General features: G+C 38.6%; 2 protein-coding genes and 1 long non-coding RNA gene across 3 annotated transcripts in view; 1 reads left to right on the forward strand and 2 right to left on the reverse strand.

The window, feature by feature from the left end:
• PTTG1IP2 (PTTG1IP family member 2) overlaps positions 1–11,765 on the reverse strand; it is a 34,020-nt gene extending 22,255 nt beyond the window's left edge. Inside the window, exons 1-3 of the mRNA XM_072784256.1 lie at positions 11,745–11,765; positions 6,807–6,853; positions 1,186–1,228 (exon numbers count right to left, since the gene is read on the reverse strand). Coding sequence (XP_072640357.1) covers positions 1,186–1,228; positions 6,807–6,853; positions 11,745–11,750 — 96 coding nt within the window. The 5' untranslated portion in view covers positions 11,751–11,765. The remainder of the gene's footprint in view (positions 1–1,185; positions 1,229–6,806; positions 6,854–11,744) is intronic.
• The window catches only part of CDK14 (cyclin dependent kinase 14), a 721,193-nt gene that overhangs the window by 662,958 nt on the left and 41,280 nt on the right, over positions 1–16,955 (reverse strand). The gene's annotated exons all lie outside the window — the stretch shown is intronic.
• LOC140609109 (uncharacterized) overlaps positions 12,087–16,955 on the forward strand; it is a 42,803-nt gene continuing 37,934 nt past the window's right edge. Inside the window, exon 1 of the long non-coding RNA XR_012011064.1 lies at positions 12,087–12,143. This is a non-coding gene — a long non-coding RNA (uncharacterized lncRNA). The remainder of the gene's footprint in view (positions 12,144–16,955) is intronic.

The following is a 16,955-nucleotide window of genomic DNA, read 5'->3' on the forward strand; positions in this document are numbered from 1 at the left end:
TAAAGAACTGCGACAGATGGCTGGGTATGGCTAGGACTGACCTGTTTTATGGTGGTGTCCACCACCATTGACTTGGTGAAATTGTTATACTGACTCCTTTTGCTTCCCTCAAATACTTCAATTGAATGATATATGCTTATTTTTCTTAACTATAGGGAATCTTCCTCAATTTTATTGGAAACATATCCTTGTTATTTAATAATATATGACTTGCCTTTTGGAGTTAGAAAACATTTTTACCAAAAACAAGTCCATAAAAAGCAATCCATTTACTACCCCCCAACACATAGCTCATAAACACAACATATAAAAACATCATTTTTGGGGATCCCTGGGTGGCGCAGCGGTTTAGCGCCTGCCTTTGGCCCAGGGCGTGATCCTGGAGACCCGGGATCGAATCCCACGTCGGGCTCCCGGTGCATGGAGCCTGCCTGCTTCTCCCTCTGCCTGTGTCTCTGCCTCTCTCTCTCTCTCTGATGTGACTATCATAAATAAATAAAAATTAAAAAAAACCATCATTTTTTGTTGGTATCTTCTCTTCATTAGAAATAAAATTTCAAAGACCAAGCTAAGAAACTTAGTGCTAACTCTCACCTGGGCTTTCATTGCTGTTGAGAATCATTATATGCCATTGTTGACATACAATGGAATGATAGTTTTCAATCATGGTGTTAAAATGACAAAACATGTCATAAGTAATTTTTTTAGCTAATGCCAATTAGAAGACTGAGTTTTGCAAATGAGTAGATTCTAGGTTTTCCCCATAATCACATTTTTCTTATTCATTGCATCTTGATATGGATTATTGCTTGGGACAGAAAGGAATAAAGTTAATTCAAACCCAGTGGATTTTTGGAATCTTCCACAGACTACCTCATCTACTGTACAGTTCATAAGAAATGACTGTTACTCACATGCTTGTAAAATGCACTTATAAATCCCATTCCTAATATCCCACAAAAATGCCCATTTTGATATTACTTTTCTGAAAAACTGTGCAGTGTGTGTGTGTGTGTGTGTGTGTGTGTCTTAGGGCCTAGAGTAGGGGAGATAGAGAGGGTCATGGATCCAAATCTGGATATGTCAATGAACATGTGGATATCACCGGTTAAGAGTCTCTCAGATGAAAAACAAAATGGAGAACCAGTTTCATGGGTTCTTCTCCAAGGCAACGATTCTCCTTACCTGCACTTGGTATGACCATCCATCTGGAAGTCGATTTTTTTTTCTGAGAAGTTTAAGGCCATCTGTCAGGTTCATGTTCTCTCATTTTCTGAACCAATTCATTGTGTCTTTTCTTTTCAGCTCTTTTTCCCCTTAAGAAGTCAATTCTCAGTTCCCAGGCTAATTTCTTAGTCTTTAAGTCCATGCATGGATCATACTCAGAAACACATTCACATTCACAAACACAGAACCTTTCTCATTTCCTTGTTGCCTCTAAGACAAATTCAGTCTGTTTCTTTGCATTCCTTCCTTCCTTTCTGAGTTCAGACGAAGTGGAAGAAGCAAAAGCAAACCTTCTTTTGTTTCTTTCTCACCCCTCTATTTCCTTTACAAACTCCTCTTCCTGGTCTGTCTTCATACCCCTACACTTTTAAATACTGTGTTCTTACCCTTGTGTTATCTCATGGCCTCTGCTGGTACCTGCACTTAAAAAAATCCCAAATTCATATCCTTAGCCCTGATGACCCCCTGGGCCTTGGAGTCACATTCAAAATTGCTTGATTGACATTTCTTCCTGGAATTTTTCACCATCTCAAGCTCAAATTTTCTACAACTAAATTTATTACTTTCCCCAAAGAACTTCATTGTATTTACTTCTTTCTTTCTTTATTTCTGGTAGCATTCTCCCAGCCCATAATTTTAGAAGTCTTTGGCTCCTATCTCTTTTTCTCTATCTATAGTTCACAAAGCCCTATCAATCCTCTATTCTTTTCTTTTGACTGGAACAATCCTAGACTTCCTACCCCGCACTCCCTCCTGATGTGTTATTCATTATCGTCAATTACCATTTTCTTCATGTCACCTTTTAGCTCAAAGTAATTCCATTGAATCCCGTTGAGATAAAACACAGACTCCTTAGCCTGGCATTCAAAACCCATCACAATCTGAGGGAATTTACCTTTCCAAATAATTCCACAAACTTCCACCAATGACAGATTGTCACTCCTGCCACAGTGGACACCTGTTCATTCACCCTGTGATAGCTGCCTGCCTAAGGCCCTGTTCTTTCGTGTGCAGATTTTACCTCCTCTTTAAGGCTCAGACCAAGTTCTGCCTCTTCCCTGGAAGAAACCTTATCTAGTCATTGCAACTACACATGGATATTTTCTCTTCTGAACTCCTATTACATTTTATATCTGCTCCACTCCTTTCGAAATTATAATATTCTTCCACTTAGAGATTTTATTTTTTGTAAAGTTTACATATTGTGCCTGCTCATTAAATTGTCACTCTCTAGAAAGCAAAAACACTGCTTTACATATTCGTGTAACCTCTGGCACACTTATTATTGCCCATAAATGAGTAAATACTCTTTTGATCCTCCCAATGTCCACCAGTTTAAATTCTCCCTTTGCACATTAACATTTATTTAATATTTTTGTGAATATAATATTAAATTGTTTGGTTTATACAATGTTAACAGGCTACTAAACATTATTGTGTATCTTCCCCTTTCTGCATTTGTTTTCATGTTAATTGATACTTGCTTATAAAAATGTCAATTTTCATGTCCATATAAGCTTATTAGAGTTCTTCCCTAAAACAAATACTCTAGCTTTCTCATGGAGCAGTATTAACCATTGTTTTAAAGTCTTTTGTTTTGTTTTGTTTTAAAGTCTTTTAGCTGACTTCTCAGTTGTCACTCTCTTGAGAGTTGGTTTGGCATGGCTTAGTATTTATGTGGGTCATTTTCCTTAGCTACAAGAAAAGAATCCATGTAATTTGTCTTAAATTATGCATTACCAATTTAAAGATATTGAATATATTATGCTGTTCCTCTGGATAATGTGAAGTTCTGCTCTTTGAAGACTTTTTAGACTGAGATAAGGTGTTTGTGATAAGTTTGTGATAAGCCACTAAAGCCCAACTCAAACTGTTTTTTTATTGATTCATAAAATTGGGAAGTCCCGGGATGGCCTTGCTAAATCTCCAAGGATGTTATTCCCATTTCCTCTCTTTTCATCTTTCAGCTCTACTTCCCTCTGTGTTTGACCTAATTTTCTCCTGTGGCAAATGTGGATGCTTTCCATATAGCTGGGAAAGAGCCTGGCTCCCAACAGATACCTACCAATGTCTGGATAAAACTTCAAAGAAGGTTTTAATTGGCTTTTACTGGGTCTTCTGTCCAGTCCAGAACTAGTTACTGGGCCAGAGGGATGGGCTACCCCAAGTACCACTGCCTGGATGGGATGATTTCTGTAGAATAGAAGTGGTGGAATAAAGCTGATTGACAGCTACAGAATCACATAGAACTGAAGGAAGCCAGCCACAAAGGAGAGAAGGTGTGGTTACCTTGAAGGAGGCTAGTGACACAAGCTGAACAAAAGAGTAAAACAAAAAACCTACCTCAGTCTACTGTATTTCACCCTCCAAATTTTCAGAATGTGAACATCCTATTTTCCCCAACTCTGCATTTAAAAAAAAATGCTCCTGACAAATAATGCAAATAACCCTCAACTAAAATTGTTCTTACCTAAAGTCACTGTTAGTTATTGCCCTCCAGCTCTGTCTAGAATCTCAGAGTGGTGTGCATGATGTGCAGATGTCGTTGTTGGATTGCCTGGCCATGCAGTGAGTTATTGCTCACCAGTCTGGGTGCCTTAGGCTCAACCTGTGAAGGAGCATCCTGTTCCATCGTCCTCTGAGCCTCTATAAGAGAGAGCCATAGGGGAGAATGTCTCTTCTGGGGACTGCCCTGCTTTAGGAACTCCCCTGATGTGGACTTAGTTACTGGGGCCTAGGAATCAGCTTCGTACTGAATAACCACAAGGTCCTGTTTGACAGGTTCACGTTTTCCTGGCAACTCATCTACCATAAAACCCTGCTATCTGGCATGGATTTGATTTCTAAAAACTCTGAGAATTCCTACCAAGGTTAGAAGTCTCTGGGCTATCATCTGAATCTAGGTTCCTGACAAATTTAACTTTGCAATTCTAGCCTTTAAGCAACAGTCGAAGAGGATAGGACCCATCAACCTAAGTGACTCCATTTGACCTCTGGTCTTGGTTAACATGAGAGAAAAGCTGGTCTTTGATATATCTCCTGCTCTCAGGGGTGGTTCTTTACTGGGAGTGAGTCATTATCTCTGCTGGTCTCAGGATGTTCAGCAAGAAATGATTGGGAGGGATCTGGGATCGGTGTTATAGGGTTGTTTACCAGCACAGAAATAGACTGATTAGGTTAGGAATTGCCACTGTGGGAAATTTGAGGAAATATTGCTAACCAAAGGCAAGAAATAGAGAGTCTTGGGGCCGAGGTGAGATGAGAAACTGGATTTGTAGTTGCACTAATGCAGACTTTGATGCAGTATGCTCTAGCAGCAATAGGCTAATAATGAGTAACAAATGAAAAGATAGACCAATGGACCAATCAGGTCTAGGGAATGTAGGTCAACACAGTTAAAGATGAGAAGGCAAGGACAGGAGCAGCCCGGCGGCTCAGCGGTTTAGCGCCACCTTCAGTCCAGGTTGTGAGCCTGGAGGCCCGGAATCGAGTCCCACGACGGCTTCCTGCATGGAGCCTGTTTCTCCCTCTGCCTGTGTCTCTGCCTCTCTCTGTGTGTGTCTCTCATGAATAAATAAATAAAATCTTTAAGAAAAATGAAAAAAAATTTAAAAAGAGAAGGCAAGGACATTAAAGTAGTGGTGATTTTTGCAACCTCCAGTGAAATAAAATAATGTGTATAGGCAAGGATCAAGGCTACTGATATCACAAAATGTTCAACAAATTTATTTGCTTTCTAATGAAAGTCCTCAGCATGAGATAATCCTGCAAAAAAAAATAAATAAACTGAAACTAATCAAGCCTCCATAGGAGAACAAAAAATAGAGAAAAGAGGAACATGATACAGCGCATTATGGGGATGTGACCAGCAAAATCCAGTCGGTGGGAAACGCAGTAGAACAATTCAGTTTCTACAACAAATAAGTAGGAATAAAGAAAAAGAGGGAGAAGGAGCATACAGATAAAGAGATTTAAGGAATATATCAGCCAACTGCAATGTATGGACTTCATTCAAATGAAGTTTAAAAAAATTACAAAACAAGAGAAATGTGATTATTTCCTGGATGCCTGATGATATTAAGAAGTTGTTAATTTTTAGGTATAATTATGTAATAATATTGTAATATTTTAATATTATAAATAACATTAAAAGAAATGAAGGACTTGTAATATTTTAAAGCAAAGTATGTATTATACACACACACACACACACACACACACACACACACGGTATGAGAGCAAGAGAGAGGAGAGAGAGAGAGAGAAATATTTGCAAGTAAAATGATATGGTATCCAAATCTTTTTTTGCTTCAAAACAAGCCATTTTGGCAGGGAGAGGGAGTATATGAAATAAGATTGGCCAAGACAGATCTTGCAAGTATACAGTTTTATTATATCATTTTCTCTACCTTCGTATGTTTGAAAATTTCCATTGTAAGAAATGTGGAAGAATGTTTCATTCAAGTGAATAGCCATGATAATTCACAGGAAGGATGCTTGAAGGAATCTAGAAGAGAGGGCCAATAAGCTGAAGGAAAAACGAGAGATTAAAGGACTTAATTAAAAGATTAAGGGCAGTCTTGCTAAGGCCAAAAAGTAAGTACAGTGTAAGGAGAACAAGAATTTAGAAGCCCCTGTAGATTGCGCAGGGTTCAGAGTATGGCCACAGAAATGACTTTAAATTTTTTTTTCTTTTTAAATTAAAAAAATATTTTTTTACTTATTTATCTGAGAGAGAGAGAGCACACGAAAAGGGGAAAGGCAGAAGCAGATTCCCCACTGAGCACACAGCTGATGTGGGGCTCTATCCCAGGACCCTGGGATCTTGACCTGAGCCAAAGGCAGACACTTAACTGATTGAGCCATCCAGGCACTGCCCCAGATGTGACTTCTTAATGCACAGAGCTGAGAAAGTCAGGAGTTTGAGGGACCAAGTGTGTCTGGGCCTTTGCTGAGTTTGCAAAGCACATAAGGTGACGGCATTAACTGGGTGGAGAAGTCCATGAGCCAGGAACCCGGTCCCCATTAAATGAAGGAATGGCCTTGAAGATAAGGAGCACAGAATGGTGCATCTAGATCACTATGACAGATACCAGTTACTAGAGCATGCTCTTTTCTTATTAGTGATTTCATGTCTCTCTGTCCTTGGTGTTAATTATTGGTTCTCTAATACTAGCTATGATAGAATGGTTTTGTAAGGGTTGCTGCAAAGTTCTCTGTAACACTATCTCCCTCATTTCGTATGGCATTTCTGCTTTCTTCCAAATCTGAAGTGAAGAACAATGATTTCAGCTGCCTAATCATCAGAGAAGGGAATTTAGCTACACTGTAGTTAAGGAACAATGTGTCATCCTTCCAGTTTTGGGGGAATAGAGTAGCAAGGAAATTTTTGCTGCATCTCAAAGGAATTATCTTTTTCTTGACTTTAAAAAATTCTTCCCAAAGTATAATTCTTTTCAAGCAAAAAAATTGTTTTGTTTTTGAAGCCTAATTTTCTAGAAGGAAGTACATTTACAACTGTAAATTGTGTGACTTTATAACATTCTCAAGACAATTTTTTCATATATAAGTTAACTTACTTTATTATCTTCTGTGCATAATTGACAATTTTTCTTTGCAGCACATGCTATAAAAAATTAAGTGTAAAAATGTAAATGCAAAGACCATTTGTTGCCTAATTTTATATAAAAGTGCATTTCATTTAGTCATTCCTGTTTAATGGCATACTCATCCATATACCAGTTTTATTTCATTATTTTCATATCTAAACACTTTCCCCACTGGTACTATTTAAATCCTCTGTCCTATTTCCTACTATTGCTTGGAAAAATATGAAATGGCATTATCTAACCTTGATTAGCCAAGTTTAAGTTCTAAAAAATAACTTCCAAAAAACAATAAAGAAAAATGAATTGGCAATATCACTGTATATTTACAACATCATACTTTAAAACCTCTTTTAGTAATTCCTTTGTTATTCAGCATGGTTTTGCCAAGATATTCTTGGCTAATTAGTTCTTAAATATTTCTTTTAAGATTTTATTTATTTGACACACACACAAACAGGAAAGAGAGTAAGCACAAGCAGGGGGAGTGGCAGGGGGGAGACAGAGAAGCAAACTCTCCATGAAGTAGAAAGCCCCATGTGGGGCTCGATCCCTGTGATCATGACCTGAGCAAGGCAGATGCTTAACCAACTGAGGCATGCAGGCGCCCTAGTCCTTTACGTATTAAAAAAAAAAAAATCAATTCTTCATCTTACTGTATATAAGCTTTAAAAACTTCTCCCAGATGAGGATTTTCATTCTTATTTCATAAAAAATAGACAATATAAGTTATATTTGAAAGTTCTACAATAAAAGCCCTAAGTCTAGAAAAAAAGTATTTTGATGGATATTTTTCTTATTTAAACATCTCTGTAAAGTAAGTAGAGTCTGGAATTCATACCCCAGCTTTCATGTGATATAATAACAATAAAGTCACTCTATTATTTTGGGGACAGAGTTCATAAGCTCTGTGGGAAAGGTCAGACTTTTCTTTTTAATTTCAAATTGTTTGATTGGGTACAGATCTGATTTGCCTGGGAAAAGACTTACAATAGTTTTTTCAAATTAAGCCCTATTGAATATTACTTCTCTCTACCCAAAAGTATCCTTTGGAGTCTCCAAGATGAAGCTGAGTAAAAGCAAGGTAAATGGGAAAGATTCTACTGCTTCAGCTATGTTGGGGACAGCTAGCTTCAGGCTTACTTCAGGAAGTAGTAGCAGGGAAACAAAAGGCACGTGACTCAGCCACCATTCTCCAAATTCTACTTCTTTTCCACAGCTAAAGTTTTTACTTAGGAATAATTTTTGATTTACAGAAAAATTTCAAAGATTATATGGAAAGTTCCTGAATACCACTTACCTGTTTTCCCCATGGATAACATCTTATCATTGTACATTTGTCAAAACTAAGGAACCAACACCAATACATTACTTTTAACTAAACTCCAGATTTTACTAGGATTTCACTGGTTTTTATACTAATGTACCTTTTTTTGTTCTAAGCTCCAAGATCCCACTGCATTTGGTCATCATGTCTTCTCTAGTCTGTGACAGTTTCTCAGTCTTTCTTTGTTTTTCATGACTGTGATGGTTTTAAAGAGTATTGGCCGAATATTTTGTAGGATATCCCTCAGTTTGGGTTTGTCTAATGTTTTTCTCATGATTAGACTGAAGATATGGGTTTGGGGGGAAAATACTGCAAAGGTGAAATTGCCTCATTACATCATATCAGCATGTACAGAATCAACATTGTTTTCTATTTACCTTGTTAATGTTAATACATTAGAGAAAGTGGAAGACAAGGCATCTTTGTGTAAACTAGGAAAAGGTGAGTCTCTGAAAGAACCAACTAGAAAAACACAAACCCTTACTGAGCAGCCACAGTTAGGAATCAATCCAGCTCCATGGGAAATATAGACTAGCCTTCACTCTCAGATTATGTGGAATCCTTATTAAGCAATTTGTAAACACAGATGTCTATTTGAAAACAATCCTGAAAGGTGGTTATTATTATCCCTATTTTATTGATGAAGAAAGTGACCTTGGAAAAGTCAAATAACACATTCAAGTTCACTTGCAAATAATGACAATGTGGATTTGAGCTGTTTTGACCACCAGCACTTCTATCTTCTCCTGGGAAATATAACCCATCCTTCCTTTGCAGGACAGCTTCTTCTTCAGCTTTAGACACATGTACCACTGATAACTGCCCTCTCCTACATAAACTCCCTGGTCCCAGCCAGGCACCAAAGGCTACACACCTGAACCAAACTGGGCTAATCACAGACCATACTCACTAGTCCAGGGAGAGGGAATATGACCAAGTCAGGCCAATGAGAGTCTTCCTCTATGATCTACAAATTAAAATGTAAGGTTTAAGAGGTGGCAGGGAGTCACTTTCTCTTTGTTCGGGAAGTTGAGAAGATGGGGCTGCCAGTGGCCATGGAAAAAGTCCTATGGAAGAAGCTAATCGGAGCGAATGAAGCTGATAAGAAGAGAAAACAGAGAGGGAAACATAGAGGTGATGGTGATTCGCTCATTTCTGAGGTACGATGCATTTCTCTTGTTTCACTCAAGTAAAGCTAATTACATTTCTCTTATATGTAAAATCTTACACTGCCTCTAAAAACATTCCAAGCAGCCCTGGTGGCTCAGTGGTTTAGCACTGCCTTCAGCCCGGGGTGTGATCCTGAAGACCTGGGATCAAGTCCCATGTCAGGCTCTCTGCATGGAGCCTGCTTCTCCCTCTGCCTGTGTCTGTGTCTCTCGTGAATAAATAAATAAAATCTTTTTAAAAAATTAAAATAAAATAAAAATAAAAACATTCCAGTTAGTATCAAGTCCACAGCTTTGTTTCTTTCCACTAAGTCCTGATATTTTCCTTTTCATTCCTGCTACTTATCTTTTTTCCCAAAATCAAAACAGGATTATTGTCTGTCTGTAGTTATAAAGGTAATATGTGTTCAATATAAGAAATACGTACACATTAAAAACAAACACTGAAATTCCACCATCCAGAAAAACTCTGATCCTTTATCTTAAGCAAATTATTTCCACTGATCTCAACCTAGATTTTGGCCTCATTCTGTATGGTTTCAACCATGAAATCCTAAACTCTAATATTCTATTCTGACTGGAATCTTCTTTCCTTTCCTTTCTCACTTGCATTTTGACCTTACTCAGAGCTTCACTTTCCTTGTCCTTTCTATTGTTTTCCAAATCTGTTTGCCCCTCATAGCCTCTTTTCCCTCTTTTAGCCTGACCCTGATGTCAGTGAATGACCTGATGTGGTCCATGTCAGAGGTTTAAACATTTGTATAATTACCCAGCAATCTTTCCTATAGTCTTTCCTGCCTTGTTGGAAAATCAGTGAGGGCCAGCTAATCATCTTTTACATGAAACAATAGGTTCTTTCTTTCTTTTCACTCTATTCCTGAAGGAGGTACTAGCTATTTACACTGCAGGTACCAGATTCTTCCCTTGCCCTAAAGGTCTGATTTTTGTATATTTATCTTCTATCTAGTTACTTCCTTCCTCTTAATTACATTTTTTTTTTCATAACTTCTGCAGCATCATTCTCTTCTAGTTCTCCTGGAACATCTCTGGCCATTCTTTTTGAGTTTTCTTGACTGGTTCCACTTCCTCTATCAATGTCTAAAATGTTATTCCATTAAGTTTCATCTTTGGTCCCCTTCTCTTTGCCCATGAGTGATCACAATTTGAAACACCTAAAAATGCCAGGCACCAAAATATATTATATCACAAATCAAAACAAGATTTTTCTTTTTGATTGGCATTGCAATGAATTAATAAATTAATAATTTTAAAAATAGAACAACTTAATCACACAAGCTTATTCTAATGTTTACCTGGAAGAGGAATTGTTTTAAGAACAGCTAAGAGAGGGTGGCCCTGGTAGCTTAGCAGCTTAGCGCTGCCTTCAGCCCAGGGTGTGATCCTGGAGACCCAGGATCAAGTCCCACATCAGGCTCCCTGCATGGAGCCTGCTTCTCTCTCTGCCGGTGTCTCTGCCTCTCTCTGTGTGACTCTCATGAATAAATAAAATCTTAAAAAAAATAAAAAATAAAAAAAGAAGAGCTAAGAGAAAAAAAAAAACAATGGGGAGCAGATCACAAGGTTTTATATAATTCTCTATACTGTAGCCTTATATTTTATATACTTATACCAAAGGAAACAGTCTAGGCCTTTTGATTCAGCCTCTTCCTACTCCTCATTCTCTCAAAGGGGAGTCTCATTGCAGGGCAAAGCTGAGAGCTTTGATTTGGTTTTAGTAAGGAAGACTGATTCTCTTACAGATACTAACATTCTTTTAGGCCCCAGAAACCAGAGAGCAGTAATTCTTCAATCTTCATACAAATGGCAATCTTGGCTTTACGGGGCATTTTCCAAATAATTCAAATCCTATCCTTATTCTATTTATACAATTTCAACTTAGGATACTAAAAACCTTATTTTCCAGGTTCATGGATTCAACTCAGCATGAATTTTAACGTTCCGAAATTTCTTCAGTTGAGGAAGAGAACTAAGAGAAGTCTTCAGGCCAAAGTAATTCTTTCTTAAGACACAAATTAAGCAATTTATTAATTAAAACCTTTAAATACTAAGGAAGACTAGCTATGGCTATTGAGCAGAGTCTGATCAGCTTATTCACAGCACAAACTTTATGTGATATATAGGTCATGCAAAAAGTGAGCGAGGGAAAGGGACACATGCTTTCCCAAATTTTTAAACTGTTTTAATCCACTATTCACATTTCTGATACAGCAAATTAATTTGAATCCAATTAAATTGGATTTCACCAAAAATGTCAAGAGCCTTTAAACACATCTTCCTGCCAACACTAAACAGCAAAGTTAGAGATGAAAATTTCAGCCTGCTAGGATGCCACAACTGAAAGGAAATATGGCAGTGGCATGTGTAGGGCATCATCCTCTGGGCTCAGGGGCTCACCATCATCCAAAGATTGTGATCTCTGCTTGCCCCTCTGTCTGGAGATTTGGGAAAATTGATCCTCTGAGAAGTTGATAAGCAGTTGAATGAGAAAGAGGGAGAGGAAAATTGGCAAGAGGATTTGGCTCCATGCCCGCAGCCAACACATTGTTCCTTCAGCCAGTTGCAGGCCAGTCGGACTGTTGTGGGCACCAGGTACCAAGATGGACAGGTGGACCTTGTCAGAGACTGTGACCCGACCAAATCACAGCACCTTCTGAGGCAGCCCTTTCTGAACCCTGGACCTCAGCATAATTTGCAGAACCTTAGAACTTGTCGTGTTCTAGCCAGAACACAGAATGTTGCTAATGCAATCCTGGTCTACCCTGGGCTTAGGCTTCCTAGGACCCTGATCACTAGGTAAAGTTCTCCCACTGGACTTGATTAGATCCCTGCTAACCTATTGTTTTTGGAACAGGGTCTGGTTTCTAATGTCCACCACATTAAAAAAAAACAGTTGTACTTTTCTGTGTTTTCCTCAGATATAAATGAAACTATCATGCACTCCACCCCATGGGGCGCAACAAATAGGCAGTGAAACTGATAGCTCTGTAAATCTTTGATCTCTCCTTGACTGGTCTGTGCGCCTATGGCAGGCTTTAATGTAGTTTCCCAAAGTATAGTGTATTTTAAGTGGTATGCAGATGACTATCTTTTACTTTCATAGTTTTAAGTTTATTTATTTATTTATTTTAGAGAGAGAGTACATGCACACAGAGGGAAGGGACAAAGGGAAAGGGAGAAAGAAACTTAAGCAAGATCTTGCTGAGTAGGCAGCCAGACATGGGTCTCAATCTCACCACCCCAAGATCACTATCCAAGGAGAGAACTGAGTTGAAACCAAGAGTGGGTGGCTTAACCAACTGCACTGCCACAGGTGCCCCTGTGAATTTATTTTTAATGTGTATTGGAAAATTGTAATTAATGGGTATAGTGATATAATGGTAACAACATAAGCTTTTAAAATAAATCTATGTTAAAATGTCAAGCTTCAGAAATATAAATAGTAGTACAAAATTTAAAGGGTATGACAAAATTGTTAAGGTGCTTCCAGAATGATTGAAATTTGAGCAATATTTTCCCAGCAGGGTAGGGGGAAAGGATGAGGCATGGAAACTTGTGTTTCACTGGGGCCTATCTTACTTTGTTTCTCAAAAATGAATGGTGGAGTTGTCCCAAGGCCATGGATTCCTGGCATATTGATCTAATGCACCCTGAAGACTATGATATAGAATTGATTATAAAGATGGAGATGGACAAGATGTGAGCAGACCTCCAGGCTTTTTTCTTGCCTATCTGCAAGGCAGAGGACAGACCAATTGAGAGTTATTAGCTCTAATATGAAAAGTGCTCTTATAAACTGACAAGAAAAAAGACAAAAAAAAAGAAGGGAAACAGTGGGGAAATGGACAAAAGATGTAAAGACACTATCTAGAGAAAAGCAAACCCAAGTAGCCAATGAATGTGCTTAAAATATGCTAGTACTCGGAAATTGTAAACTGAAATAATAATGAGCTGACACTTTGTATGCATCAGGTTGGCAAAAATATTAAAACAAAGCTAATACATATTGCTGGTGAAGATGTGGAGAAAAGTACCATTTTATACTTTTTGGTGGAGCTGTGAATTGTTATAATTTCTATGGAAAGCAACTTGGCAACAGCAATTAAAATTTAAAAATACATATATTCTTTATGTGCATGTTTCTGTTTGAGAATCTGCCCTTCACCACTGCTTAGTCCTCATTGTATGAATGGGACCCCAAAGCCTATCTTGGAAGTGGAGTATGAAACCTAGACCCGAGAAAACTAGGACATGGTATTTCCCCAGCCACCATGAGGTGGGTGGCACCTGACCCAAGCTAGTCCAATCCAAGTCAATCTTAGGGCTTTTGCTAGAAATGCTAGGACAAAGATGCTTATATTTCTCTGGATTCAGACTTGAAAAGATTTAATTCCCATAGCTGCCAAAAGCCATCTTGAGACCATGTAGTGTATAGCTATGAAAATGCCCAGTTTAGATCATAAGTGGCTGATGGCCTTGGCTATTGTCAGTCAGATGTCCCATCATATTTGTGACAAAACCATGATTCCTACAGACTGCTCCCAGCCAAGATTAAATGTGGTAAAAACACTAATCCAGAATGCTTCTAATGGAAGATTTTGGCTTGAGGATGCCCCATCAATCTGGCTGAAATTTTTGTAGAACTAGGCTGTATTCTGAAATTCTTCCAAATAAATCTTTATTCCTTAGCCTCTCCTTTACAAATGTCATCCCTATGTCACTGTTTGAAGGTTCTCTTCACCTTTACTAGCTCCCTCTGTTATCTTTCCCAACTATTTCTCCAATAACATTTTTGCACTTCTAATCACATTTTGACAGTGATCCCTGAAGTATATAAACTAACACAAATACTCCTAGAAGTGTTCTGAGAAAACAAATGGTAAGATAAAGTTTTGAAATTGGTTCACTTACTATCCAATGGGCAAAGTGGTGCCCTCTTGAGCAGTATGTGGAGCATGAATAATAGTCCCTGGAAAGAGATGACAGCAGATTTGCTAAAAAAAAATTCACTGGTGGTAAAATATTTTCCATCTAGTAAAATGAACTGGTGGAGAGGAATGTCCTGGCAGGTATAGGGAAGTGGTGCCTACAAGGACAGCAGAATGGGTTGGTTATAGAGTTATACTAATGCCCTATAGGGGGGTAATAAGAAACTGACTAGCAGTTAAAGACTAAGTACGAAAGCCAGAGGACCTATTTGGTAGCCTTCATCCCCTATAGGGGGAATGGACACACAGCTAAGCAGCAGACTGAGGACCTGATAGTGACAGAGCTCCAGAGACATTTATATGTCCAGCCAGGCACACATGCAAAGGCCAGAGTTCTGGCTGGGAAAACTTGGCTGAAACATGTCTTCTGTGTTTAAATACCACCACCTGTTCTATTACTTTGGGAACGTCAGTAATTCCATGGATTTAATGAGCCCAGTTCTGTGACAGTCTCTACTGTCAGTTTTGGTTTATGGAGAGACACTGAAATTCTTAGTGATACAGTTCCCTTTTTACCACTATATTCCTGATGGCCTTGGTAAATGGATAGATCCTCCTAAGGATGTGATGTTGACTCTGCAAGTCCCCCTGAAATGTCAGAGCTTGTGAAGGTAGACTCCCCATATGCTGGAAAATAAGATGTTTCAATAAGTTCCCTCATGGGAGCCCCCCACTCTCCTTCCTTCTGGCTGATAGGCCAAAAACTGAGTTAAACTCAGTAGAATCCAGATGAGGACACACTGTACCTGATAAGAGAGGGGAAAAAATTATATTCCATAGTACTATTAGCTTGTATTAGCAGAAGTCAATACCACCGATACTGAATTTTGAAGATGCTTGATCAAGGCACTGGAATGTTAAACTAGATAAATAAGACTTTGTTGACTTGGTACTTTCATAGGACATGGGATTTAATACCCTGGCAAGACCCCAGGGGGATGGGGCAAATTCACTATTAGGGTGACTTTTGGAAGTCTGAAGAAAGCAGGGCCAATATTGAGGAAAGTGGTAATACCTGAGTTGCCTACACTGAAGGAAGAAGGAATAAAAAGGTTGAGAGAATTGAGCTTACTGGAGTAGATATGTCAGACCAGAAAAACCACCAGATGATTATATATTATATATTCTAGGAGAGGGTCCAGAGAAAACATCAAGGCCATCAGGAACATGCTGCTAAGAAGGGCACCAGTGTCACTGAGTTCAGTGATGGCTCCCCAATGCAGGCCAAGACTGATTGTAGAAACAGTCATGGAGCTGGGCTTACTAACAGCCAGTGGGAATGATGGAGGTCCCAAAGTAATAACGATCAAGTGGTGGTACTCACACACGAGAATTCAGAAGGCTAGAATAATCAAAGCAACAGTCAAAGTCAAAGGGTCAGTGAATGGGGGCTTGACTCACAGGAGGAATGGAGATGGTTAATAGACCATAGCATTCCTTGGGGTAGAATAGCGGGTTATTCAACAAGGGTGCTGTTTAATATCCACACTCAGAAAAGGGCAAGAATGGAAGAGGCTGAGGGCATAGCTCCAATAAAAATTTGTGATCCCTTAATCAGTTTCCAAACTTGAGCCAATTTTCAGATCCAGAACTCATTGAGTAAAGAAGTATCTGAGTTCTAGAAAGGGCTCCACAAGAACTGCACCAAAAATATACTATAATGATTTCTTCCAGTCCTTCCTCGTTTACTACAACCATTCACTGGAGTGACTATAAAGCAGAAAAAAAGAAATACCTGACATTTTGAAGACTTTTAGACACAGGGTCTGAGCTGACGTTGATTAATGGAGACCCAAATCATCACCGTGTCTAATTCTGTCTTGGCATCTTCTTCTCAAAAGACTTCACCTCATGAGGGAACAGCCAGCATGAGAATGAAGTCATTTCAGAAGAAGAAACAGGATTCTGCTGATCCATCTGGACACAAGATCAGACACACCCTGGAGTCAATTTTTTCTCTTATCAGAGTCAATAATTCCCCTTTCCCTTAAGCTGGTTGGACTTATGTTTTCTTTTTCTTTTTTTCTAAGATTATTTATTTATTCATGAGAGACAGAGAGAGAGAAAGGCAGAGACACAGGCAGAGGGAGAAGCAGGCTCCATGCAGGGAGCCCGACATGGGACTCAATCCCAGGTCTCCAGGATCACACCCTGGGCTGAAGGTGACGCTAACCACTGAGCAACCCGGGCTGCCCGACTTATGTTTTCTTATGTCTCTTGAGCATTGCTTCCTTGAAAGCAACATATTAAGATTCCTCAGAGGAAGGAAAAATGATGATAACAGATGTGATTACTGTTCTTAAGCAAGGTTTCTGTGCTCTTTCCTAGAGTTGATCTGAATATCTGCAATGAGGAAGGGAAATATGTAAGCCTACAAATCCCATGTATAAAGCACCTTGGTTCATAAATTGACCTTGTTCTCTTGCTCTTTCTAGCCATTTAGGCATTTCCATATACGTATATATACATATATACACATACTACAAAATGAATAAAGATTATGTTTATTCAAATAAATAAAAGACAAGGGGAAACTTTTTTGATATTGTTCCAAATTAAGAACAGAAGATTATGATTATAATCTGTTACAGAAAACCCATAATTTTCAGGGCAGATCAAA

Source organism: Canis lupus, chromosome 18, assembly GCF_048164855.1.
Source record: "Canis lupus baileyi chromosome 18, mCanLup2.hap1, whole genome shotgun sequence".
In the NCBI taxonomy this organism is placed as follows: domain Eukaryota; kingdom Metazoa; phylum Chordata; class Mammalia; order Carnivora; family Canidae; genus Canis; species Canis lupus.